Source organism: Chionomys nivalis, chromosome 4 (assembly GCF_950005125.1).
Source record: "Chionomys nivalis chromosome 4, mChiNiv1.1, whole genome shotgun sequence".
NCBI lineage: Eukaryota > Metazoa > Chordata > Mammalia > Rodentia > Cricetidae > Chionomys > Chionomys nivalis.
Genome location: NC_080089.1, coordinates 52,229,018 through 52,256,625, shown reverse-complemented (window position 1 = coordinate 52,256,625; position 27,608 = coordinate 52,229,018). Strand labels below are relative to the sequence as shown.

General features: G+C 43.5%; 1 protein-coding gene across 2 annotated transcripts in view; it reads left to right on the top strand.

The window, feature by feature from the left end:
* Positions 1 to 22,472: 22,472 nt before the first annotated feature.
* The window catches only part of Ddx10 (DEAD-box helicase 10), a 167,358-nt gene continuing 162,222 nt past the window's right edge, over positions 22,473 to 27,608 (top strand). For both annotated transcript variants that reach the window (XM_057768914.1, XM_057768913.1), the window contains exon 1: positions 22,473 to 22,752. In XM_057768914.1, coding sequence (XP_057624897.1) covers positions 22,567 to 22,752 — 186 coding nt within the window. In that variant the 5' untranslated portion in view covers positions 22,473 to 22,566. The remainder of the gene's footprint in view (positions 22,753 to 27,608) is intronic.

The following is a 27,608-nucleotide window of genomic DNA, read 5'->3' as shown; positions in this document are numbered from 1 at the left end:
GCTGGGGTTGTACGTAGGAAGTGTTCTCCTGTGCCCATGTGTTGTAGAGTACTTCCCACTTTCTCTTCTATCAGATTCAGTGTGTTTGGACTGATATTGAGGTCTTTAATCCATTTGGACTTGAGTTTTGTGCATGGTGATATATATGGATCTATTTTCATTCTTCTACAGATTGACTTCCAGTTTTGCCAGCACAATTTGTTGAAGATGCTCTCTTTTTTCCATTGTATACTTTTAGCTCCTTTATCGAAAATCAGGTGTTCATAGGTTTGTGGGCTAAAGTCAGGGTCTTCTATTCTATTCCATTGGTCGACTTCTCTGTTTTTATGCCAGTACCAAGCCGTTTTCAGTACTGTAGCTCTGTAATAGAGTTTGAAGTCAGGGATGGTAATGCCTCCAGACAATCCTTTATTGTATAAGATTGTTTTGGCTATCCTGGGTTTTTTGTTTTTCCATATAAAGTTGATTATTGTCTTCTCCAGATCTGTGAAGAATTTTGATGGGATTTTGATGGGGATTGCGTTGAATCTATAGATTGCTTTTGGTAGAATTGCCATTTTTACTATGTTGATCCTCCCAATCCAAGAGCAAGGGAGGTCCTTCCATTTTCTGGTGTCCTCTTCAATTTCTTTCTTCAAAGACTTAAAGTTCTTGCCAAATAGATCTTTCACTTCCTTGGTCAGAGTTACCCCAAGGTATTTTATGCTATTTGTGGCTATCGTGAAAGGTGATGCTTCTCTGATTTCCCTCTCTGCTTCCTTATCCTTAGTGTATAGGAAGGCAACTGATTTTTTGGAGTTGATTTTGTATCCTGCCACATTACCAAAGGTGTTTATCAGCTGTAGGAGTTCTTTGGTAGAGTTTTTGGGGTCGCTTATGTATACTATCATATCATCTGCAAATAATGAAAGCTTAACTTCTTCCTTTCCAATACGGATCCCCTTGATCCCCTTATGTTGTCTTATTGCTATTGCTAGAACTTCAAGCACTATATTGAAGAGGTATGGAGAGAGTGGACATCCTTGTCGTGTTCCTGATTTTAGTGGGATGGCTTTGAGTTTTTCTCCATTTAATTTAATGTTAGCTGTCGGCTTGCTGTAAATAGCTTTTATTATATTTAGGTATGCCCCTTGTATCCCTAATCTCTCCAAGACCTTTATCATAAAGGAGTGTTGAATTTTGTCGAATGCTTTTTCAGCATCTAATGAAATGATCATATGGTTTTTTTCTTTCAGTTTATTTATATGGTTGATTACATTGATAGATTTGCGTATGTTGAACCAGCCCTGCATCTCTGGAATGAAGCCTACTTGATCATAATGGATAACTTTTCTAATGTGTTCTTGGATTCGGTTTGCCAGTATTTTATTGAGAATTTTTGCGTCGATGTTCATGAGTGAGATAGGCCTGTAATTCTCTTTCTTGTTTGGGTCTTTGTGTGGTTTTGGTATCAGGGTAACTGTAGCTTCATAAAAGGAATTTGGCAATGACTCTTCTGTTTCTATATTGTGAAATACATTAAGAAGTATAGGTATTAGCTCTTCTTGGAAGTTCTGGTAGAATTCTGCATTGAAACCATCTGGCCCTGGGCTTTTTTTGGAAGGGAGATTTTTGATAACTGTTTCTAATTCTTCGCGACTAACAGGTCTATTTAGATCGTTCACCTGGTCTTGGTTTAGGTTTGGTATATGGTACTTATCTAAAAAAGTGTCCATTTCTTTTGCATTTTCCAGTTTTGTGGCATACAGGCTTTTGTAGTAAGATCTAATGATTCTCTGAATTTCCTCTGTGTCTGTGGTTATGTCCCCCTTTTCATTTCTGATCTTATTTATTTGCGTGTTCTCTCTCTGTCGTTTAATTAGTTTGGATAGGGGTTTGTCAATCTTGTTGATTTTCTCCAAGAACCAACTTTTTGTTTCATTGATTCTTTGGACTGTTTTCTGTGTTTCTATTTTGTTGATTTCTGCCCTCAGTTTGATTATTTCCAGTCTTCTACTCCTCCTGGGTGCGTCTGCTTCTTTTTTTTCTAGAGCTTTCAGGTGTGCTGTTAAGTCCCCAATGTATGCTTTCTCCGTTTTCTTTAAGTGGGCACTTAGTGCTATGAACTTTCCTCTTAGCACTGCTTTCATCGTGTCCCATAGGTTTGAGTATGTTGTCTCTTTGTTTTCATTAAATTCAAGGAAGACTTTAATTTCTTTCTTAATTTCTTCCTTGACCCAGGTGTGGTTCAGTAGTTGACTGTTCAGTTTCCATGAGTTTGCCAGCTTTCTGGGGGTAGCTTTGTTGGTGGCTTCTAACTTTAATCCGTGGTGATCTGATAAGACACAGGTGGACACTGATATTTTTTTGTATCTGTGGAGGTTTCCTTTGTTTCCAAGTATGTGGTCAATTTTCGAGAAGGTTCCATGAGCTGCAGAGAAGAAGGTGTATTCTTTCCTATTTGGGTGGAGTGTTCTATAGATGTCTGTTAAGTCCATTTGATTCATTACCTCCAACAATTCTCTTAATTCTCTATTAGTTTTCTGTCTGATTGACCTGTCCATTGGTGAGAGAGGTGTGTTGAAGTCTCCTACTACTAGTGTGTGTGATTTGATGTCTGCCTTGAGTTTTAGCAATATTTCTTTTACATAAGTGGGTGCTTTTATATTAGGGGCATAGATATTCAGGATTGAGACTTCATCCTGCTGAATCGTTCCTGTTATGAGTATAAAGTGTCCCTCTCGATCTCTTCTGATTGATTTTAGTTTGAAGTCAGTTTTGTTAGAAATTAGTATGGCCACACCTGCTTTTTTCTTAGGACCATTTGCTTGAAAAACCTTTTCCCAACCCTTTACTCTGAGTAGATGCCTGTCTTTGTGGTTGAGATGAGTTTCTTGCAAACAGCAGACTGTTGGATCCTGTTTTCGTATCCAATCTCTTAGCCTGTGCCTTTTTATTGGTGAATTGAGACCATTAATATTAAGTGATATTAATGACCAGTGGTTGTTAACTCCGGTTATTCTTACTGCTTTTGGTAGAAGAGTTTGTGTGTCTCCCTTCTTTGAGTTGTGCTGTTGAAGGGTCGCTAGATGCCTGGGTTATTGTAGGCAGTGTTGGCAATGTTGGATTCCTTGGGTTGTGATTTTCCTTCTATTACTTTCTGTAGGGCTGGATTTGTGGCAACGTATTGTTTAAATTTGTTCTTATCCTGGAATGTCTTGTTTTCTCCATTGATAGTGAACGATAGCTTGGCTGGGTATAGTAGTTTGGGTTTGCATCCATGGTCTCTTAGTTTCTGTAGTACCTCTATCCAGGACCTTCTGGCTTTCATGGTTTCCATAGAGAAGTCAGGTGTAAGTCTGATCGGTTTACCTTTATAAGTTACTTGGCCTTTTTCCTTTGCAGCTCTTAATATTCTTTCTTTAATCTGTATATTTTGTGTTTTGATTATTATATGGCGAGGGGACGTTTTTTTTTTGATCCAGTCTGTTTGGTGTTCTGTATGCTTCTTGAATATTCAAAGGAATATCTTTCTTTATGTTGGGGAAGTTTTCTTCCATAATTTTGTTAAAAATGTTTTCTGGACCTTTGAGCTGTGCCTCTTCTCCTTCTTCTATCCCTATTATTCTTAGGTTTGGTCTTTTTATTGTGTCCCATATTTCCTGAATGTTTTGTGATGAGAATTTGTTGGTTTTGGTGTTTTCTTTGATCAGTCCGTTTATTTTCTCTATGTTGTCTTCAGAATCTGAGATTCTTTCTTCTATCTCTTGTATTCTATTGATTATGCTTGTTTCTGTAGTCTCTGCTCGTTGACCTATATTTGCCATATCCAGCTGTTCCTCAGTTTGTGTTTTCTTCCTTGCTTCCATTTCAGTTTTCAATTCTTGGACTGTTTCCATTACCTGTTTGATCGTTTTTTCTTGGCTTCCCAGGGTATCATTTACGTATTTACTCATTTCTTCAAACTTTTTGTTATACTTCTCATCCATTTCTATGAGGGCGTTTTTTACATGTTGTTTAAGGGACTCTATTGCTTTCAAAAAGTCAGTTTTTTCCTCTTCTCCTGTGATAGGGTGTTCAAGTCCTTGTGTTGTAAGATCATTGGGTTCTGGTGTTTTCATGTTGTTTTTCAGATTGTTGGGTGAATTCTTGCCTTGGCGTCTGCCCATCTCCTCTTACCGATGCTATCTATTGGGTTTGGTTTAATTGTAGCGGGGCAATCTGTTATCAGTGCAGGCTTCACTGTTTCTTGCCCGCACTATCCTGTATCCAGTGCCTCCGCCGCCCGGACCTGCCTGCCGGTGCCTCCACCGCCCGGAATTGTCTGTGCGCCGGTGTTTCCGCCGCCTAGGCCTGCCTGCCGGTGCCTACGCCACCTGGGCCTGCCTGCGCGCCGGTGCTTCCGCCGCCTAGGCCTGCCTGCCGGGCCTGACTGTCGGTGCCTCCGCCACCCGGGCCTGCCTACACGCCGGTGCCTCTGCCGCCCGGACTTGCCTGCGTGCTGGTGCCTCCGTCGCCCGGGCCTGTCTGTGCGCCGGTGCTTCTGCTGCCTAGGCCTGCCTGCCGGGCCTGACTGCCGATGCCTCCGCCACCCGGGCCTGCCTGCACGCCGGTGCCTCTGCCGCCAGGACTTGCCTGCGTGCTGGTGCCTCCGCTGCCCGGGCCTGCCTGCGCGCCGTTGCTTCCGCCGCCTAGGCCTGCCTGCCGGTGCCTCCGCCGGCCGGAACTGTCTGTGCGCCGGTGCTTCCGCCGCCTAGGCCTGCCTGCCGGGCCTGACTGCCGGTGCCTCCGCCACCCGGGCCTGCCTGCACGCCGGTGCCTCTGCCGCCCGGACTTGCCTGCGTGCTGGTGCCTCCAGAACAGCTCTTATTAAAGAAACAGAACTGAAAAACACTGGGGAGGATGTGGAGGCAAAGGAACCCTTATATGTCCTCATTGGGGATTAATTATAGCCACTAGTGGGGATGGGGTACTAAGAATAGAAGACTGTACAGTCCAACTATCCCACTCTTGGGTATATGCCTTATTGTATTTGAATCTAAAATACCCATCACAGACTCCTGTTTTGCGTACTTGCTCCTTGGTTAGTGGCACTATTTGGGGAAGCTATAAAACATGCGTAGGCGTGGTACCACCCACAACAAGTTGGGCCCTCCCTTTTCAATCAAGAAAATGCTCTATGGACTTGTCCTATAGACTTCCCAAATGATCCCAGGTATGTAAAGCTGATATAAAAACTAGTTAGCATGGCCATTTTTGGACTGAGATATATTTGATCAGAGAGAGTTACTGTGGTGATCTGAATGTAGTTGGTCCCCAATCTTATAAGGAGTGACATTTTTAGGAGGTGTGACTTTGTTGGAGTGGGTGTGGCCGTGTTGGAGACAGTCACTGTAGGGGTGGGCTTTGAATTTCCTATGCTCAGGATACCGCCCAGTGAGTCAGTCGACTTCCTGTTGCCTCTGAGTCAAGAAGTAGGACTCTCAGCCCAAGCACCACATCTGCCTGCATGCTACCATGCTCCCTGCCATGATGACAATGGACTGAACCTCTGAAACTGTGAGCAAGCCCCCTCAATTATAAAGTTTTCCTCTGTAAAAGTTGCTGTGGTCATGGTATCTCTTCACAGCAATAGAACCCTAACTAAGACAGTTATCCAACCAAACAGCTGGGAAAGAACAAGAACAAGCGGCAATTTCAGAAACCAACAGGGACAAGCTGGGTGGATGTTGTCAGAGCATGGTTAGTGAGGTGACACATAAGCTAACTGAATGTAGCTGAAGTGAGAATAAGGACAGCCTGGAAGATTTGGTAAAGTGTTGGAGAAGGGCTGAATTTGGTTCCTGTTATAACCGTACCAGAAAGATATTTAAGCAGGAGGATGAACTTAACCAATTTGTCTTCAAAAGACTGTGAAGCTAAGTATATATGAAAGAAAAATAAAAACACTGTAATGGAATTTAGAATCACCTAGGAAAAATAGCTTGCACAGAAGCATGCCAGCATGTGTGTGTTTGTGTGTATGTATGCATGTGTTTTAAGAAATGATTAACTGAGGAATAAGACCCCTGTAAAAAGAGATTTTTATTTTTCATTTCCTCGCCACCCTGACCCAAACAATCACACAATAACTATAATAATTAAAACACTGTTTGGTTCAGGCATATTCCTAGCTAGCTGTTATATCTTAAATTGACCCATTTCTCTTTGTCTGTGTATCACCATGAGGCTGTGGCTTACCAGTAAGCCCCTGGCATCTTTCTCCTTCGGCAGCTACATGGCGTCTCCTTGTCTCCAAATTCTTTCTCTCTGCATTCAGTTTAAGTTTAGTTTTCCCACCTTGCTATATTCTACCCTGCCATAGGCCAAAGTAGCTTCTTTATTAACCAATGGTAATAAAACACATTCACAGCATACAGAGGGGAATTTCACCTCAGACCCCACTCTCAAAATGGGTGACATTTTCTAAAAGACTGACCCAGATATAAAGCAGTCCAAAAGGACATTGGCTTGTGCCTGCTTGCCCTTGGTGCCTTTTGTCTGAGCAGTTGCGTCTCTCAATGCTCCTGTCATCCTCTATGAGCATCAGACTCTCCAGGGAATGTCCAAGCTCTCAGCACTAGATGGCACTGAGACTAGATGGAGCTGATGCTGGTTCTTAACACACTCGCATGCAGACAGCCACTGTTGGGCTACCCTGCCCCTATTGTGTAAGCCAATCTAAGGAATCCTCCATCTTGCATACACTATCTAGTGAATTTGGTCTTCTAGAAAACCCTGTCTAGAACATACACATAAAAACTTGTACAGGAATTTTCATATTCTTAATAACCAGGAATAGAAAAGGCCCAAATGTCCCTCAGTTGAAGAAGAGATTGACAAAAGATGGTTAATCAGTACAAAAGCTTATTGTTTGTGCACAAAAACAAATGAGCTGGTGATATCTGGATGAATGGATATCTTTATGAAAGAAACAAGTCACAGAGGGTCATATACCATATTATTTCACTTATATAAAATATAAATATTCAAAAATAGAAAGATTAATGCTCGCTTAAGGCTGCGGGAATACGATGATCTGAGGAGGTGCTAACTAAAGAATTCAAGGTTTCTTCTAGAGCTGGTGGAAATGCTCTGAGATTGAGTGTAGTGCTTACCAAAATGTGAGTATACTCAAAGTCATGAATTGTATATTCTAAAATGAGTAAATTGTATGATACTGAGTCATAGCCCAATAAAGCTGCTACCCACCCAGTCACCCCAAAAAAGATTGCAGTAAATGCTGTAGAATCCTGATATCTTCTTTTTTTGGCTGACCAAGAGAAACTTAAAGGAGAAATCGAGATTCTAGTCAGCTTTAAAAAGGGAGAAGAGAGCTCACATGTGTGTAATAGATGCATAAAAGTTTATTCCAGTAATATAAACAATGTTGAGATATAATGTATGATTATGTGCTACACAATTTTCCAAGAGACATTTTTGTTCTACAATAAAGAGGCTCAGAGAAATGACATTAATGATCAAATAAATTTTAGAAGCAGTCATATCGTATTGCTTCTTGGAGATTTGATTTATTTTATCAGCCTACTAAAAAGTCCTGAGAAATCTTGCGGCTGCTGCATGCATAACAAAAGTGCCTATCATAAGAGATTTCAAGTCTGTTCCCTGGACAAGTTCTCCCTCAGCTCAGCATTAAGGTGACAGGAAGACAGAGCCCAAAGTGGCATGAAAGGAAGTTACAGTGAAGGTAAACCCCTGTCAGAAGGACCCTCTCAGCTGGACTGCGAGGACAAGAAGGTTCCCTATGCTGACACTGGGACACAAGGAGGTGATGAAGGAGATGCCCTATGGGACTTTGACTCCCTAATTAAAGCAGAAGCAAGTTCCCGAGGCCTTTCCCTCCAGGAACCACTGAGCCTGTGCCCTGGTCTTTGCCCAGGTGCAAGTCTTTGGGTCTGGAACCCATTGGTCACTGGGTTCTGAAACCAAAGGGAGGTGTCTAAGAAAATCTGAATTGGATTAATTCAGCAGTCTGTTTGTTCTGAAAACTCTCAACAAGTTTCTTGGATCTTAAGCTGATTTGCTCAACAAGTATTTAAGAAGCACTCGGTGTGTGTCTTCTGCACCATAGACCCTGGTGCACAGCAAAGAGCGAACCAGGAAGGGAACCAGTATTCTGGTGGAGAGAACATAACTTAGAGGAAATATGTAAACGTGTTACACAATAGGGACAAAACAATTAAAATATGTCAGAAGAATATGAAGATCAGGATGGCAATGGAAGGTCGAAAGCCTTTAAAAAAGTGATAAAATCATTGAAAAGATACCACCTTCAGAAGGAACAACAGATGCATGCCGCCGAATGCAAGCATGCTCGTGACATGTGGCATGGTCTAGGATGGGCATAGACCACAGTATGGCTGGGGTTGAGACTGGGTGGGAAGTACTGGGAAATGCGGTCAGAGAGATGGCAAGCTGTTAGAACACAGTCCAAGAGTGGAGTCGTGCTAGAATTCGGAGAAAACGAAAACAAGCCCAGAGCCTGGTGACCTCAGCGTGTCAAAGCACAGAACTGTAAGAATGTAATGACAGAACCCAGTTGCGACTCTGCAACTGTTTCCCCACCTCACAGACACTGACAGGAATCCTAAGGAGACACTGCAGGCAGGATGGCTCACCTGGGAAGTGAGCTAACCTCAAAGGACACCAATGCCATGCTCATCATGCTTCCCAGACTCTTCCCTGCCTGGGAGGACGGGAAGGGAGAGAAGAGGAAAGGGAGGGTCGATTCAGGGAGCCTGGCTGCTGACTCTTGCTACAAACCTGCCTCCCAACTGTAGAGGTCCAAGAAAATGCTGACGGAAGACCCCAGACTCAAATCGTATGCAAAAACAAAGAGCGTTTATTATTTACCAGCAGATGTGCAGTTGAACACCTGCGCAAAATGGCACGGATCCTGAGAGGAGCGTGCAGATCCTTTTAAGCATAGCTAGGGGACTTCCAGGGACAGTTAGGTCATCTAAAACATACCTGATCAAGTAAGCAGCAGTTACAATAGTATATTTTTTGATTGGCTGAGGTTTTAATTTTCCCGTCTTTGGGCATCCTGGGCAAGTCTGGGCCTGTTTCAGGGGGTTACAGGAACTGTCCTTTTTTGATCACTGTCTTGTGACACTGTGGGGCTGGCTCAGACCTCGTATATGCTTCTTTCCTTGTCTCTGCTGTCAGGAGTGCTGTTGATCAACGGCTCTTTGTTGAAAAAAAAAAAAAAACCTCTTTTGTTCTTTAAAAACCTGAAACCTGGGTGCTGGAGAAATGGCTCAGAGGTTAAGAGCACTGATTGTTCTTCCAGAGGTCCTGAGTTCAATTCCCAAGAACCACATGGTGGCTCACAACCATCTGTAATGAGATCAGGTGCCCTCTTCTGGCGTGCAGGCAGACATGCAGACAGAACACTGTAAATAAAATAAATAAATCTTTAAAACACACACACACACAAACCTGAAACCTAGATTTGGTTAGGAAATGGGACAAATTTAGCCCTCTCACGACCTCAAAAGGCATCAGAACAGATCCTGTTTCTGCCACTCCGACTCTCTTCAGAGACCTGCCATGCACCATCTGTCTCTGGTGCTGGGTCTGAACTCTCCTAGGGAGTCCTGCCATACTGCTTCCCCTTTACCTCTCTGTCCATGGCCTTAGCAAGTCTTCTGGTGAAGTCAGTCCCCATGAATCCGTGTCCTCTTGAACCCTCTCCTGCCTGCACCCAGAACCTAACAAGGACTTTGCTTTCTATGCTGAGTAGCACAGTGAACCTTAGAGTTCTGACCAGTTCACCTTGTGAACTGATACAGCTTAGACCTTAACCAGATCTCTCTGCCCTCTGAGTGGCTGATGACTGGAAACAAAGACAGATGTTATGGAAAAGCAAGAGGCAGAGAGAAGAGAAAAGGGGGAGGGCTGGGGGACCCGGGTGGCGGAGCAGAGGTGGTAAAAAGAGACTGTTTAAAGAACTGCTATTCTTGTTACTATGGTTAATTAAAACTAGCCCAGGCTGGTTTTGAACTCCCTTCGTAGGGGAGGGTGACTTTGTGATCCCCTTGCCTTCATCTCTTGAAAGCTGACATTACAGGCAGAACACACGGCTTATGTGGTGACTTCAAGGAGTCTCACACACTAGATCAACTCTCACTGCTCTGTATCAGCTTGGGTTCCTTCCATGCTTCGGAGAAGGGGTTGCCAGCTGGGAAGTAAGAGGTCCGGATGATCGCCAATTCTCGTTCAACCACTCCTCCTCATTTTACTCTTCAGAGGCTAATTTCTCCTTGCCTAGTCAAAAGGAATGTGTTCTCTTCTAACACTCTGATTCTTTATTGGATCTTTGAAATTGCCTTGGGCTATGTGCACACCCCTTAGAACTCCACCAGATGACGACTACACAGCTTTCCCCTAGAAAAGTTCAACTGTTATAAGTGCGTTAGACTGAGCATGCTCACAAAGGTCTTCTGCACAGGGTGGATGACCTAGTTACAGTTGGTGGCAGAACTACATAACTCCTAATTCAGTGTGCATAAGCAAATAGTTTTAATATGCCTACACCATCCACAAATATAGGGCAATAAATAAATAAATAAATAAATAAATGTTAACATAACAAAACCGAGGATTGGATTTCAATGAACTGAGCTGAAGAATCTGGAGAAGAATTGCCCATGCTGAGATCAAGGCTCTGCCTGTAAACTATCTGCTGGGCAAGCAGAAGGATATGGTTCAAATCTTGAGCACACACATAAGCGCCAAGAGGGCATCATCCATAATACTAGTCCTGGGGCGTTGGGGGAGTGGACAGGTGGATCCCTAACGCTCATCGGCCACCCAGCCTAGATGAATCAATAAACTTCAGGTTCATTGAGAGACCCTGTCACAAGAAACAAGGTGGAGAATATTGAAGGGAAGATCCCTGATGTCATTCTCTGCCCTTCACTAGTGCAGGTGCATACCCGAATGCACACATTTATACAAACAGATACATATGCACAGAAAATAGCCAAGAGGGCGTGTCAAATAGGGAAATGGACACAGAAAACCTGGGGTTTGTAATCTGAGATACAAGCATGGAAACATCACTATAGATGACATCTAAAGCCACATGACTAAGTAACTGCACCTAGGGAGTACGTTTAGGTCAGAAGAAAGATTGGTAGACTCATATGGTCCCAAAACTTAGAGACCAGGAAAATAGGGAATCAACTGTGGTTGGAATCAATTGAAGATGAACATGAGAGAGTCCAAGTGTGCCAAATGGTGCTACTGGTAGCAATGAGGGATGCCTGGATTTGCCATTGAGACAATCTTGACACAGAAATTTAGATGGATGGCAAAACCAAAAACTAGCAAGTATATACCAGAGTGGATGGGAAAGGAAATTAAAGACGAAAGATTCAGGCAACATTCCCAAGGATTTTGTAAAGGCGCGGGGGGCGGGGGGACGTGGGGCATGATGGTAGGGTAATAATAGTCCATCAAGGGAACTTTTGCTTTGATTTTATTTTTCGCCTATAAAAAACAAAAGCAAAGAGAAAGATCCACTAAAAAAAGAAAATTTGAGATAGAGGAGAGAGAGTGCATACTTGCTGGGCTGTGGGGAGGCGGCCTAGAACAGATGGTGTATAATGCACTAATTTTAGGATTGTCCTAGGATAGAATTATGTTCAGTTCATCTTAGCAACCCGTGTCAGATTAAACTGGGAAGAGCTGGTCTTTGGCTCAATTTTGAATTTAATTTGAAGCTGTAGGGTTTTACTATCTTCTACTCTAATGAATAAGATGAAGTATCTTCATGATTTGTATTTTAATTTCATACTGGGATTTTGATAGAGGCAGGAATTAAAGCATTCAAACTCAACTTTAAAAAATATTGACTTTTTGTTATTTGAAACAACACCACCAGACTTACAGTAATAGTCACTGTGAAGATTTAAGTAGAGATAGTATGACTCATTTTTGTCCAGAACAAACCTAATTTATGTTTTAGGAAAATTGCTAATAATTCTTCTTTCCCTGTTAAAAGTACCAGTTTGAATGCCTCGGTTCAAAATCCTGTTGAAAGTGAAGGAATCCTGGGGGCCGGAAAGAAGGCTCAGTGATCAAGAGCATGTCCTGGGATCGAACTCAGATTTGGGAGGAGTGGCTGCCTTCCCCCACTGAACTAGTGCTAAAGGTAGTCTCACAAGAAAACAGCATTTTTGTATAGTTTGCTGGTTTTCTAGAATTATTCAAGGGTTTGCTTATACCATACTATAATCTTTGGATAGGATTGTTTAGCATTAATCATGAGAATGCTGTCTGAGATCTCAGTCTCTATTCTAAACTATTATAGGTTCTCTGAAAAATTAATTTTACCTGTTTTTGGGGGAGAAGATTTACTGTTACAAGTGCCCCCAAAGAAACTGTTCAAAAGGAAGAAAGATTTATTTAGTTTGTATTTAGTTTATAGTTTTAGAAGCTCCACTCCAAGGTTGTCTGGATCCAGTACTTTGGGCCTGAAGTGAGGCGGAATGCCGTGGTGGTGAGAGTGTGTGGCAGAAGCTGATTACAGTCAGAGACTGTAAAGCAGAGGTGGAAGGAAGGGGAAGAGACAAGATGGCTCCACAGTCCCTCTCCTGTCCCCGAGTTACACACTGTAGTTGGTTTCCTTTTCTTATTTTCTTACTTTTTGGGGGCCCACCACCCAGCTCCCAGTTAAATACACAAAGATTTATTCTTTCTTATGAATGCCTGTCCTTAGCTTGGCTTGTTCCTAGCCAGTTTTTCTAACTTAAATTCTATTATTTCTCTTTAACTACATTTTTGTCTCTGGGCTTTCTACTTTTCTTTATTCTCTTTGTCTTTCTTCCCTTCTTACTTCATGGATGGCTGTGTGTCTGGGTGGCTGGGTGCTGGCTCCTGTCGCCCTCCCCTCCTCCTTTCTCACTCTTTCCTCTTCTTTCCAGCCTAGATTTCTCCTCCTATTTATTCTCTCTGCCTGGCAGCCCCACCTATCCCTCTCTTCTGCCTTGCTATTGGCTGTTAAGCTCTTTATTAGACCAATCAGGCAGGCAAAGAAACAAAGCTTTACAGAGTTAAGCAGATGCAAGATAAAATAATGCAATATACCTTTGCATCATTAAACAAATATTCCACAGCATAGGCAAATGTAACACACCTTTAGCTAATATTCCACAACAATATACTTCTTCCAGCTAGGCCTCAAAGTTTTCATAACCTCTGAGACACCACTTGCTGAGGACAAGTATTCAGCATGTGAGCTCACCTGTGGGGAACATTTCATAGTCAACCCATGACAATGATGTTTGTGCAGATATGAGTTTTCAGATCTGTTGGGTACAGTGTGGCTGAGCTATGTGCTTTGTGTTTTATAAGAATCTGCCTTCTGAAATGGCTGTAACACTCTGTAGTATCTCAGTAGCGAGTGGAACCTATCATGGTCCATCTCTACCAACCTTTGACGCCATTAGTACCTTCAGTGTGTCCTTAGTCTCACCATAGCCTATAACAATCTCCAACAATTTATCAAAAAGGCATTTAAGAGTTTCTGTCAGTTTATGGTCCCAGCAATGTTGGCCTTCATTTACCAGGTAGTTGATTGACTATCATTGAATCCTTCCTTCTTAGATTCAAAGTTTTTGTTTGTTTGGGCTTATGTATTTACCTATTTTTGCGATAGGGTCTCATGTATTCTTGGTTTGTCTCAAACTTGCTATGAAGCCGAGGATGACCTTGAACTTCTGATTCTCTTGCCTTTACCTTCCCGTGCCATAATTGCGCAACCACACCCAGTTTTATATGCTGCTAGTGATGGACACCCAGTTTTACATGCTGCTAGGAATGAAACCCAGAGTCCCATGCCAGCAAGGCAAGCTCTCTGCCCACTGAGCCCTATCTCCAGCTAAGATTCAGCATTATCACCTGCAAAATGAGTGGAGTGACCCTTAGAGATCGTGTATACAATAAACCCAAAGATACATGGCATCTTCTAAGGACTCAGTTAATGTAATCAGTCCATTCCTGTTAAGAAACAAGAAACAGCCAGGCAGTGGTGGCTCACGCCTTTAATTCCAGGGAAGCAGAGGATCTCTGTGAGGCTGAGACAGAGCTGGTCTACCGAATGAGTTCCAGGGTGGCCAGGACTACACAGTGAAACCCATCTCAAGCAAAACAAAACACAAAAACAAAACAAAGCTGGGCAGTGGTGGCACATGCCTTTAATTCCAGCACTCAAGAGGCAGAGCCAGATGCAGGTGATTCTCTGTGAGTTCGAGGCCAGCCTGGTCTACAAGAGCTAGTTCCAGGACAGGTTCCAAAGCTAGAGAGAAACCATGTCTCGAAAAGCTAAAACAAAAACAAGCTAAAAAGAAAAAAGAAATGTGGAAAAAGCAATACAAAATTATTCTAGAAAATTCGAAGAGTAATAACGGTAAATGTCTCAAAAGCTCAGTGATGTAGAAGGACAGGTCAGCTCACCAACAAACCAACTGCTTGGTGACTATAAAATGCCTGGCAAATTTAATCTCAGCCCAAAGGGAAAATAGCACTTGATCTTTTGCTGCCACCTGCTGGCCAGAGATGCACTGAACAATGTGGCCGTCCTCATTTTTCACTTAGTGAAAAAAACTGGGAGAAGGTGAGTTTGTTTCCGAATCATAATTAAAGCATGACTTTTCAAGTATTTTTGAAATATTAGATTTATTATGTGTGGGAGACATGAGGAGGGGAAAGGGAAGAGGACAGGAGCAGGGGAGATGCCCCTCACCTGGGATCTAGTCTTTTTCCTGCTCACTGAGACTAAAGCAACTGTGACATAAGAGGTACCGCTTAGCTCCCTACAGGGATAGTATGCATCTTCCCAAAGACGTTCTGAACAAGGATGTCAAATACAGCAGATGAACCATGCTTACTTCGGGCCGGAATGTTTACTACCTTGAGTTTTGGTACATTAGGCCTCCTTTCTCATCCCTAAGTTTAAACCTCACAAGAACACCCTACAGTGTCACTTACACAAGAAGAAGTTTTGAGATAGAAAATAAAGATGAGGACTGGAGAGATGGTTCAGAGATGGTTCGGAAGTTAAGAGCCCCAGCTGCTCTTTCAGAGGACTCGGGTTCAGTTCCCAGCACCCACACGGTGACTAACGACCGTCTAACTCCGGTTCTGGGAGATCTGACATCCTCTTCTGCTTCCTGCAGGGACCGTATGCATGTGGCTTATATACATACATGCAGGCAAAACACCCGTACACTCCAAATAAAATAATAAATAGACAAATATGCCAACTCATATATTTTTACTTAACTTTAAAACATTCTAAGATGTTAAACTTTGCTTAATCTCTGAACCTTGTAAATCACATCCTTGGATGATCATAACCCAGAAAGCCACAGGACTGTGTGTGTGTGTGCATGCGTGCGCGTGTGTGTGTGTGTTTATCCTTCATAAAGACATCCAAAGACAACCATCTCTCAGGAAATTATCCTAAAAGGATCTATCAAAATACTTGATAAACTCACTAACTTGGCTTCACTCTGCCTCATCCTGAAGTTCTTTTCTTCAGGGTGGTCAAGGATCTGTCTTTATCTGAGCATTCTTTTTTTTTTTTTTTTTTCATTTAAACACTGTCTGCTTCATTAGCTCTAACTTCTTTTTTTTTTTTATTCTTTTTTACTTAAAATTTCCAACTGCTCCCCGTTTCCCATTTCCCTCCCCCTCCTCCCACATATTGCCCCCTCCCCCTGTTCCCCTCCCCCTATCCCCACTCCACTTCTCCTCCCCCTAGTCCACTCCCCCTCCCTCTCGATACTGAAGAGCAGTCCAAATTCCCTGCTCTACATGAAGACCAAGGTCCTCCCACTTCTATCTAGGTCCAGGAAGGTGAGCATCCAAACAGGCTACGCTCCCACAAAGCCAGTTCATGTATTAGGATCGAAACCTAGTGCCATTGTCCTTGGCTTCTCATCAGCCTTCATTGTCCGCCTTGTTCAGAGAGTCCAGTTTCAACCCATGCTTATTCAGTCCCAGTCCAGCTGGCCTTGGAGAGCTCCCAATAGATCAGTTCCACTGTCACAGTGGGTGGGTGCACCCCTCGTGGTCCTGATTTCCTTGCTCATGTTCCCCCTCCTTCTGCTCCTCATTTGGACCTTAAGAGCTCAGACAGTTGATCCAAATTGGGTCTCTGTCTCTCTCTCGATCCATCGCCAGATGAAAGTTCCTGTGCCATTCTCCTTGGCCTCTCGTCAGCTCTCATTGTCCACCACATTAAGAGAGTCCGGTTTTATCCCATGTTTTTTTCAGTAGCAGTCCAGCTGGCCTTGGTGAGCTCCCAATAGATCGGCCCCCCTGTCTCAGTGGTTAGGTGCACCCTTCATGGTCCTGACTTCCTTGTTCATGTTCTCTCTCCTTCTGCTCCTCATTATAACCTTGGGAGCTCAGTCCGGTGCTCCAGTGTGGGTCTCTGTCTCTATCTCCATCCATCGCTAGATGAAGGTTCTATGGCGATATGCAAGATATTCATCAGTATGATTATAGGATAGGTTCATTTCAGGTTCCCTATCCTCAGGTGCCCCAATGAGCTAACTGGGGACATTGCCCTGGGCTTCTGGTAGCCATTCCAGGTTCAAGTCTCTTGCCAACCCTTAGGTGGCTCCCTTAACTAAGGTATGAGTTTCCCTGCTCCCCCATCCAACCTTCCTTTACCCCCAACCACCCCGATTCCCCCAGTTCCCCTCATCCTCTCCTTCACACTTTTCTCTCCCCATCTCCCCTCATCCCCATCCCACCCCACCCCCCAAGATTCCCATTTTTTGCCCATCAATCTTGTCTATTTCCCATAGCTGGGAGGATATCTATATGTTTTTCCTTGGGTTTACCCTTATCTGAGCATTCTTAAGTGGGAAGGAAACTCCTTTGACTGCTAGGAGCTGCTTTAGGCTACTGTCTCCCCATTGCTGTTGGTACCCCCATAATTTTTTATAGTGAAAATAGTTTTGTTAAGCATATTAATATTATCTATAGTCTAGTATGAAATCAGTTCATAAGATGTCCTTTCGTATGTTAATATTCCAGAGTTTTGCTATGGTTCAATCTTAGGGACATTAAACATGAACTGAATCATGTACTTAATTTACAACTTGCTTTGATGATTAGTATCTGATAGAAAAGAGATCCCTAAACAAACTCTCGAAACAAATAATCCCCTAAACAAAAAGATATGCACTCACATAAAGATATTACTGCACAGGTAACTTCTGAAAACACTTGTTCTTAATAAAAAATTTTTAACTTTATATAAAAATTTTAAAATGACAAAAGAGAACAGATGGCATAGCAAAACATGTAACTGGTTTCTGATTATCTATTTCCTAAAACAGGTTTGCAGACTGGTTCACAGTGAAGAGTTGCAATAGAGTCTGACACCACTGTTCATATGTGTTTTTAAAAAATATTTACAAAATATGAGCTAGAGCTGGGTGTGGTGGAATATGTCTTACTTAAGAAGTGTCTGTAGGAAGGTCAAAAGTTCAAGCCTTAGTTACACAGAAAATATGAGGCTAGACTGGGCTACATGAGATCCTATCTTAAAAATCAAAACCCAACAAATAACAGCAACAAACTCAAAAAATCTGAGATAAACCTGAGCATGATGGCACATGCCTTTAATCTGAGTACTTGGGGACAGAAGCAGGCAGACCACTGGGTTCCAGGCCAGCTTGATCTACACAATGAGTTCTAGGTCAGCCAGTGTTACATTGTTGGACTAGAAGTCCAAACATCAGGGAGGAGTTGCTCCAGACACCACTCACATAACCACAAATTGATGCAAAAGCAAGAGGATTTTTATTCTGTCATGACAGGGCCCTTCAGGTTCGGGATATGAAGGACATCTGATAGCTGTTACAGCCCATCTTTTAAAGCAAAAAGCCACAGACACAAGGGGGGGGACCTGTAGGTTGTTTTCCAACTTATTGGATTGGCTTATTCAAAGGGTTACTAGTAGTGATTGGTCTATTCCAGGGCAGGAGAAGAGCTGCGTGGTCAGGTGATAAAGGAGAGCATCTGTGGTCCATCTTGACCTTGGTCCAGTGACTAAATCAATACATCAGGAACTGAGTCAACATCTGTGGGTTGTCTTTGCCTCAATTCCCAGAATAGAGTTATGTTTGAAGATTATTCACAAGGACACAGGAGGATGAGCAGTCCAGCATGTGTGTGTGTGTGCGCGCGCGCGCGCGCGCGCGCGCAACTGTCCCTTTTCCAAGATAGAGTGAGTGCAAGGTTTTAGAAAAATGTCTTAGGGTTGAGGGGGCTTACAAATGCATTTAGAGTCTTTCAACATCATGAAACCCTGTCTTAAAACGACAATGGCAACAACAACATATACACAAAACCCCGAGTAAAATACTGTTATCACATAATTTATCATTTGATATCAGAACAATACCTTAAAATGAACACAGCCAGAAAATAGGAAGCCATAATGGCAGGAAATGAAGCCGTATGAAGTGTGATGGCCAGTCTGGGTTGTCAGTGCCACTGCATCTGGAATCAACCAGCTGGGCACCCCTGTGGGGGATTTTTTTGATCAGATTTCTTGAAGCAGGAAGACCCACACTGAATGTGGGAGGGACTTAGTGGTGACAGCCCAATAAAGGGACAATGAAGTAGGAAGCTTTGCTTCTTTCCTGCTGGCCCTCCCTTTGGCTGACAAGTGGTAAGTTCATCTACCTTCACTGATACTGCAATGTCTTCAGAATTCCAGGGAAGACTGAAGAGCAGTAACGTTTCTGGAAACTTCCAGACCTTCTGGGCCAGACTGAGACTGCTGAGCAACTATCAGCCACTCAGCATCTCCAGGGTGAGATAGCCATTGTTATGTCAAGGCTGAAAGTCTCCTTTTTTAAAATTTGTTTTCTTTTGGTTTTTCGAGACAGGGTTTCTGTGTAGCTTTGGAGTCTGGAACTAGCTCTGTGTCCAGGCTGGCCTAGAACTCACAGAGATCTGCCTGTCTCTGCCTCCCGAGTGCTGGGATTAAAGGTATGCGCTACCACCACCTAGCTCTAAAAGTCTCTGTTTATGCTGCCCATCCATCTTGGGATCCACTAACCATTTGTCTCTGATGCCAGTCCCTGGAAGATAAGTTCCCAGTAAGCCTGACTCAGTGACCCCCGTCTCGAAATGTATAGCCGTGGCCATTTACTTCTTATATGACAAACTGCTTGTTGGCTTCTGTAATTTGCTTTTGCAGACATTCAAGGATTATTTTGAGGTTGCCTTGACTACCTAATCGTGGCAGAACAGAACAGCTCTTGACTTGCTTGTGTAGATACTCAAGCTCTTTTTGTGGTTTTCACCTTTAAAAATCCTTTCCTCACCCCTCTTCATGTGGCAATCTCAAGGTTGGCTCAGAGATTGTTTTCCTGCTAGTGGTGATCAAGAAATCCTTTAATTATAAATAAATAGTCTGTGGTCTTCCCTTGGTGGTCTTGAACTCCAAAACAGTTGGACTACTTGGACCATACCTGTAGGCCAATCTAAGCAATCCCCTTTAAATATATCAGTGTATATGTTCATTCTGTTGTTGTGCCTACGTCACACAGAACCCCCAAACAAGACCACCACAGAGCAGGTATCCCATGCAAATGCACATGCACATGGGTTTTATTGGTTACAAGATAGCTAACTAGGACGATAATCTGACACTCCAGCACAGTGGTTGGGGACAAGGGCCCTGAGGCTTCAGGGTAGGGGAATTTTAAAGGAAAAACTGCAAGCAAAGTGGCACAAGCCTTGATGTTTCGGGATTGGGTAAAATTATACAACTTTTGAATTCATTGGTTGGGGTATATGGGAATTTCAAAACAGTGACTGTCAGCCAACAAGAATTTCAAAACAGTGGTTTGAAACAAGCAGATGTTGTTTGGACATCCTGGTAGGGTCACTTTGACCAGGGCAGGCACAGTTTCTTGGGAATGTTTATGACTTTGCTGGGCTGCATTCATCCCCTCTTAGTTAGGTCCTGTCTAAAATAGAATTCTTTCTCCAAATGGAGTATGTTCTTCTCCTTCACTGTTAGTTCTGTTCCTTTAGAGAACCACGATTAATACAATATTTAGGAAAATAGAAGGTGCCAGGGAATCCAGGAAGAAAAGGTGAAGACTGTAGCTCAGCACAGAATTGACAGTAGAATGGGAATTAACTTTTTAACTCTGTGTCAACCATGCAGATAAATGGAAGTAAAAATGGAAGGAGTCAGGAGTGGTGGTGCACACTTTTAACCTTAGTACTTAGGAGAGGCAGGTGGAGCTCTGTGAGTTCAAGGCCAGCTTGGTCTACGCGGTGAAACCCTGTCCCAAACAAAACCAAACAAAAATGGAAGAAAAAATAGAATGTACATTTTTCTTCCTGAGCTAAGACAAAAAAGAATGAAAATTACAAGGGTGTAAGAAGGGAATGGGGCCTTCACCTGGAATCTGATTGAAGCTGAGAATGGAGAATTCCAGCACAATTAGCAGGGGCTTGAAGCCTTTCTCCCTTTCTGCATACAATGTTCTAAGAATCTCCCGTACAAGTCAGTTACAGGGAAAGGACATATGTAAATGCCCGTATGCAACCCTAGTGGCTCCTGGTTGTACCTTATCAGACTATAATTCCACCCCAGGTATCTCCAAAACCTCCCTCAATCTCATGTAGCAAAAGGGGGGGGATCTACTTTTTAGATGTACTTTGAGAGCCACATGGCTAATGATGAGGACTAACTGGGTTTCCCTTCAGATGCACAGGCTCACGGGAGCGGGGTATATCTTATCTTCTGCGGCTCATTTTCACGACATGTACACCCATGCTCCTGAATGTGTTCATTCTTCCCCGCAGTGCCTTTTCTTATGGACAGATTCAATCAGATCCCATTAGGGGCTGAGTCAGTCAGCCTGGTCATAAGTGTCTTCATCAGCTGAGCCACCTCACTGGTCCTTGGTTTCCCTCCTATATTATTTCAACAACATGGGTACCTCATAAAGGTGAACATACGCAATAGTTAGTGGTGCCATTTTGTGACAATTTACTTAGTGCAGTGTGTCAGCCTTTATTCTCAAAGGGTGAATGATATCTCCCTTTATGTATGTACCATGTTTATACCTTAATTTGTGGATGTAAACTGAAGAGTGGCTGCTATCAGTGTGGGCATTTCAGTATGTCTGAAGCTCTGCCTTGCAATTCTTTTGGTTTATTTCCAGAGACAGAATTGCTGGATTATGGTTATTCTCCTGCTATATTCTGAAGACCACACACACACACACACACACACACACACATACACACACACACACACTAACATTTCTTTTTCATATTGAGCCTACATCTGGTGTATTGAGTGTGGCGATAGCCTAGATCTCTCATACAAGTGGCTCCAAATTTGATGATAAGGCACAGAGTTAGGGTATTTGTGCTGATGTGTGGGGTCAAAAGGGGAACTTAAAGGCCTAAACACTTTAGGTACATATAAACTTCCAACCTAATTCTCTGATCTCAATTGTCATAACCTGGACCCTCCATCCCAAGTCCAACGTGTGCTTGTAGCGGCCCTATGTAAATGTGTCATGGAATCTAATTCATCAAAAACAAATTCACTTAAAAAAGGAAACTAATTAGCAGAGCAGTGGCCGTACATGCCTTTAATCTCAGTACTCAGAAGGCAGAAGTAGGCGGATCTTTGTGATTTCGAGGGCAGCCTGGCGAACAGAAGGAGTTGGTTCAGGACAGCCAAAGATCGTACACATAGAAATGCTGTATCGAAAAACGAGGAAAAAGGAAACCAATAGGGTTTATTCAACATATTTTATCTATTTTTTTTTTTAGCTATCATTTTGTTTTTATAATAGCATTTTAAGGTAAATTCAGTCAGTTTGTATCGGTACCCTCGTTACTGTGGTTAAAGTCTCAAGACGCTGAGGGGAAAACTCTGAAAGGTATAAATGTCCTTTTTTATTCCTAGAGACATACTTCGTAGTGGAAGGAAATAAGTCACTAATTAGCAGATTTTGAAAAACCTTTCTACTCTCTGGGTCGAAATATGCAGAACGAAGTTTGTGATTACAAACCACATAGTCTATAACGTGTGGAAGCGCGCTCTCGAATGCTGGGTACATCTGAAAGCAGAGCAAATATATAACAGTACTTTAACTTTGGGTAATACGACATCACCATAGTAGTAGCAATAAACTGCGCACATGCGCTGTTTCAAGAAGCTCCCCGCTCCACCTCCGCCCCCCCGCCCCCCGTAGCAGCCGAGCCTGGCCAGTTCCCCAGAGCACGCTTCTCGAGATCGCTCCGCCCTGCGGAAGCCAAAACACCAATCATAGCCTGCTCACGGTTGTCGTCATTAGAGTGCGCCCATCCTTCAAAGGCCTGGGGCGGGCTTTCGGTCTCGAGCATGCGCTCCTGCGGGTTCTGCGCACGCTGTTTCGCGTCTTCTCTCTGGGACCTACGGCTTAAGGTGTCTCGGCTCGGGGGGCGGCGTGGGTCCTGGTCTCCGCCGCCATGGGCAAACCGGTTGATTCTCTGGGTCAGGGAACCCGACCCGACCCGGTGCGAAGCTTCAACCGCTGGAAGAAAAAACACAGCCACAGGCAGAACCAGAAGAAGGAGCGGAGGAAGCAGCTGAAGAAGCCGGAATGGCAGGTCGAGCGCGAGGGAATCAGCCGCCTCATGCAGAACTACGAGAAGGTGAGGCGGGCTCAGGGGAGCGCGGGTGGGCGCAACGGCCGTGGACCTCGGGGGATGCTGTGAGGGAAAGGGGCGGACCCGGCCAGCGAGGTCTCACAGGTCGTCTGTTGGGTGTCGCTACCCAGGTCAGGCTCCTCTGTTTGCCACAGTTCTGGGAAAAGTGATAGAAACGCAGCGATATTCTGGGTAGGGACACTTAGTGCAACAGTGGTTACAGAATAGGGTGGTAGTAGTGGTGACAGTTGTGTAAAGATCATGGCCGGTGGAGTGAGAGCCGAGGATGTTGTTCAGTGGAGTGCTTGTCCAACATTGAGGAAGCCATCCGTTCGGTCTCCAATTCCACCTAAACGGAGCACGTTCTGAGACTAGGGAGGTGGAGGCAGGGGGGATCAGAAGTTCGGTTCGAGGTCAGCCCGGGATACATGAAACTCTGTCTCAGAAATAAAATAAATAAGATAATAAAATATGGAATGATATAAAAGAATGCTGTTGTTCTTGGAAAATGTTTAAAATAGTAGAAATAGTATCTGCCTTTAAAAGTACTCTCCATGTGTTTTACATATATCCTTTGCCCCTATCTTAGGTGTGGATCTTAATATTCCATTTTATGGATGAGACCGGTAGAGTTTGGAGAGCTTGAGAACTTGTCCTAATTTCTCACATCTAGTGGTATGGGGTTGGAACTTAGACCTGTGTCTATTTCCAAAATTTTGCTTTTAAGTTGGGCACTTGGCTGCATCCCTTAGCATAATCCTCTGATCGTGTCTTATTTCCTTACTCCATGTTTTTCAATGAGAGTCAGTGTAGAGAATCTGGACTGTGCTGGTTTGTTACTTGGTACCCCCACCTTGGAGCGAACGTTCCTCCATAAGTAGTCCCGTAGTTACGGCTTTGACAGGCTGACATTGTTTTCTGCCCCAGGCTTCTGCTCCTTAGGAATGTTACTTCCTTTCCTTCCCCATAAAACCCACATTTTTCAGCATTCATCTACCTCACTTACCCTCTCCATGAATGCCACCTTTCTATTGTAGGGTCTTAACACAAGTGGAACCATCTTGGAACTAAAGACATTATTTGTTATCTATTCTTAAACATCAACACTGAGATAATCTTTTTAGAGTTGTTAGGTAGCATTTAAGAGTCAGTTTGGGTTTTGAATTCAGATGATTCGAAATTTTGTTCACCAGCTGTGTGACTTTGATTCTGTTTCTTCTGCTAGCTCCTCTCTTGTCTTTAAAAGGTTTAGCAATAGCACCTACCCTATAAGCTGTCAGGAATTAGTAAGATACTGTGTGGGAAGCATTATTCATGACATCGGTCACATAGAAATAATCAGGTAAAGGAGAAGCCATTAAAAACAAATTGCTGCCGGGCGGTGGTGGCGCACGCCTTTAATCCCAGCACTCGGGAGGCAGAGGCAGGCGGATCTCTGTGAGTTCGAGACCAGCCTGGTCTACAGAGCTAGTTCCAGGACAGGCTCCAAAGCCACGGAGAAACCCTGTCTCGAAAAACCAAAAAAAAAAAAAACCAAATTGCTGTGGGGCCAGGGTGTGTCTGTGATGTGGCTGTAGTGGCACACACCTTTAATCCCAGCACTAGGGAGACAGAGGCAGGCTGATCTCTGAGTTCGAGGCCAGCCTCGTCTACAGAGTGATTACCAGGACAGTCAGGGCTCTGCATAGAAACTCTGTATCTCAAAAAGCCAAAACCAACCAACCAAACATAAAAAACAAATTGTCTTTGGATTTCATTTTGGACTGTGATGAGAATTGCTTTGGGAATGTAGCCTTAGCCTTTGTTTGATTTTTTTTTTTTTTTCCTGTGGGTCTGTGATTCCTTATTTTGCTCTAGCCAGAACTTTTCTGAGTTCACATCCTTATTTCTGCCTATGCTGAGTGTCTACACATACAGGATACCATTAAGGCTAACAGTCATTATCTTCTCTACCTTACTTCAGCCTTCCTTAACTAGTTTTCTGTTGTCATTGTAACACATTGCCATAGACCACTGGTTTAAAAGCTTATATTTTCATACCCCTGAAGTCCAGATTGTAATAAAAATCAGGGTGTCAGCAAGGCCACCATGCTACCTTTGCTAGGCTCTGAGGGTGAATCTCTTCTTTTTCCTCTTCTTGCTTGAGGCTGCTGATCCTTGGCTTGTGACTGCCTAGGTTATGGGACCGTGTGAGTGGGAGCATTTGTATATTGGAAGTGTGTGGTGCGTGTGTGTGTGTGTCTGTAAAATGGTGAGTATATTGAACATGTGAGGCAGTGTGGGCAGGTGGGTTTGTGGGTAGGAAAGGGTGTGGGGTACCTAAGGGCAGGATAAATGTGGGAGTGTGGGTATGTGTGTAGGAGGGTTTGTTTGTGGGAAGGATAGGTGTGTAAAGGTATGGATTAGAGGTGTGTGGGGGTGGGTAAAGTGTGGGGGTGATTGAGAATGGAGCAACTGTATGGGAAGGGAGGCCTTGGTATGGTAGGAGAACTGCATGTATTTGGGAAGTGTGTGTGTGTGTGTGTGTGTGTGTGAGAGAGAGAGAGAGAGAGAGAGAGAGAGAGAGAGAGAGAGATTGGGTGTTATGGGAAAAGATGCATTTGTGTGGGTAGTAGAATGTATGTGTGTGGAGGAGTAGGGTATGAGTGAAACTTGTGGAATATATGTGTGTGTGGGATTGGAGTGTTGGAAGATGTCTGGGGAGTTAGGGTGTGCAGTGAAGGTATAGGGGAGAGGTTGGCATCGTGAGGAGGGAGGTGGCGTGTGTGTGCCCATGTGATGCAGAACTGGGGATTGAGGCTTATTGAGGATATGGAGCTGATTGTTTTAGTTCAGCAACTGTTTTCACTGTTATGATTGGCTGTGCTGTATAGAAATGCTGCGTCCTACAAATTTTTTTAAATCAAAATTTGACCTGGTGGTTGGAGGCAGATTGCTTTCTCTCTTGATTGAAGTAAATGGAACATTCTGTAGCATTTTTATCCTTTTCTTCATGGATTAACTTTTTTGAGAGACAGGTGTTATCAGACTGGGGAGCAGTCCGGAGAGAGTGAGGTAGAAAGGTTAAGAGGGTGATTAAATCATGATCCATGCTGTTTTGCCCTCTTTCACCAACCAGTGTGGAAATCCTGAAAAGTATTTGCTCACTGTTTCTGAAGGACACCGAGTTTAGAGGGAATTTGAGACCTGAGGCTCTGAGTGATGGGAATACTGGTCACTGTATCAGGAGTGGTTACTTTGTTTATACAATCTCAGGTCAGCTCCTATTGTAGGTTTCAAGAGCTCCTTTGGATATAATCTTCTAGAGTAGGGGTTGACAAAGTGTTACATGACTTTGTGGGGCATACAACCTGCCACAAGTATGTAGATAGTGTACAAATGACTGGCTGTAGCTGTTTTTCACCAAAAAATGTTGTCAAAGTCAGGTGGCAAATTGAATTTGACTAGTAGGCATTAGCTAAATTGAAACTTCCTATTTTTTTCCTATATAGCATCTGCATATCTCTGTACTGGAATGATTGACAGTGATATGTTAAAACAGTTCCATTTTTCCCAGTTGAATCTCTAGGCGACTAGCAGATTTTAGAAAGATACTTTACGGTTTATACTTTGAAAGCACTGCTTGCCTGCGCTATGTCTGGTGGAGCTTGCTGAGCGTGCTGACTGCCTCTTTCTTTCTGTATTAGTTACTTTTCTCTTTGCTATGTCCAAAATTACCTGATAAGAAGCAGCTTAAAGAAGGAAGGGTTCATTTCAACTGTAGTGAGGAGATACAGTCTGCCATGGCAGGGAAGAGGTGGTAGGAACATGAGGCCACTGGTCATGTTGTGTCTAGAGTCAGGAAGCAGAGGAAATTGAATATTGGTATTCATTTAATTTTCTCCTTTTTATTCAGTCTAGAATTCCAACCCATGAAATGGTGTTGCCCACATTTAGATCTTTTCATCCCAGTTAGCCCAAACTAGAAATTCTGGACAGTTATGTCAAGAAGTTTGTCTGCTGTGTGATTTAGATCATCTAGTTGATTATGTCAACTCTCACAAGACCATCTCTTGCAGCTTGACTCTGAACATAGCAATTTAAAGGTGTGGCCTTACACTCGTTTTCCGCCATTGGCTCAAAACCATCTCATAATGCAAAATACGTCTGTTCCATCTCTAAAAGTCCTCATAATTTTGAACACTCCCAACATTGTTTAAAATGTCCTAAGTCTCCTCTGAGGCTAAGCAAGCTCTTAAGTGTGAGCTCCTATAAAATAAAAACAAGTTTCATAGTTCTAATACGTAATGGCTCATAGAGAATATTCTCATTCCGAAAGGAAGGAATGGGATTCTAGCAAGGATGATTTGGCGAAAGCAGTACTGAAACCTAGCAGGGCAAACAAACAAATCCTGAAACTCCAGGTCTGACGTAGGAGACTAGTGCAGGAATCAGATGGGCTCCGAAGGGCTGGGTAGTGCCAGCTCTGTAGCCTTCTCACCTGCAGCACACGTGTCCTCTCTCCTGGGTGGGCTCTGTTCTGTGACTGAGCTTTCTCACCTGCAGCACACGTGCCCTCTCTCCTGGGTGGGCTCTGTTCTGTGACTGAGCTTTCATCACTGATGTCCTTGGGCTGGCGTCTTGGGTTCATCACACAGTCACACAATGGCTTCTCACAGCCTCCTCTCAGAGACTCTGACCCTGCCACACGTTCACCTGACCTTGGTGACTTTTAGAACCTTAGCCCAAACCTCCATGATCCCCCTAGTCTTGCATCTTTCATGCCTGTGCCTGCAAAACTAATACCATGTGGATGGCATTGCCAGACTGTAGGCTCTGCTGTCAGCCTGAGTTAGAGCCTGGCCGCTTTGGAGTCCGCTTGG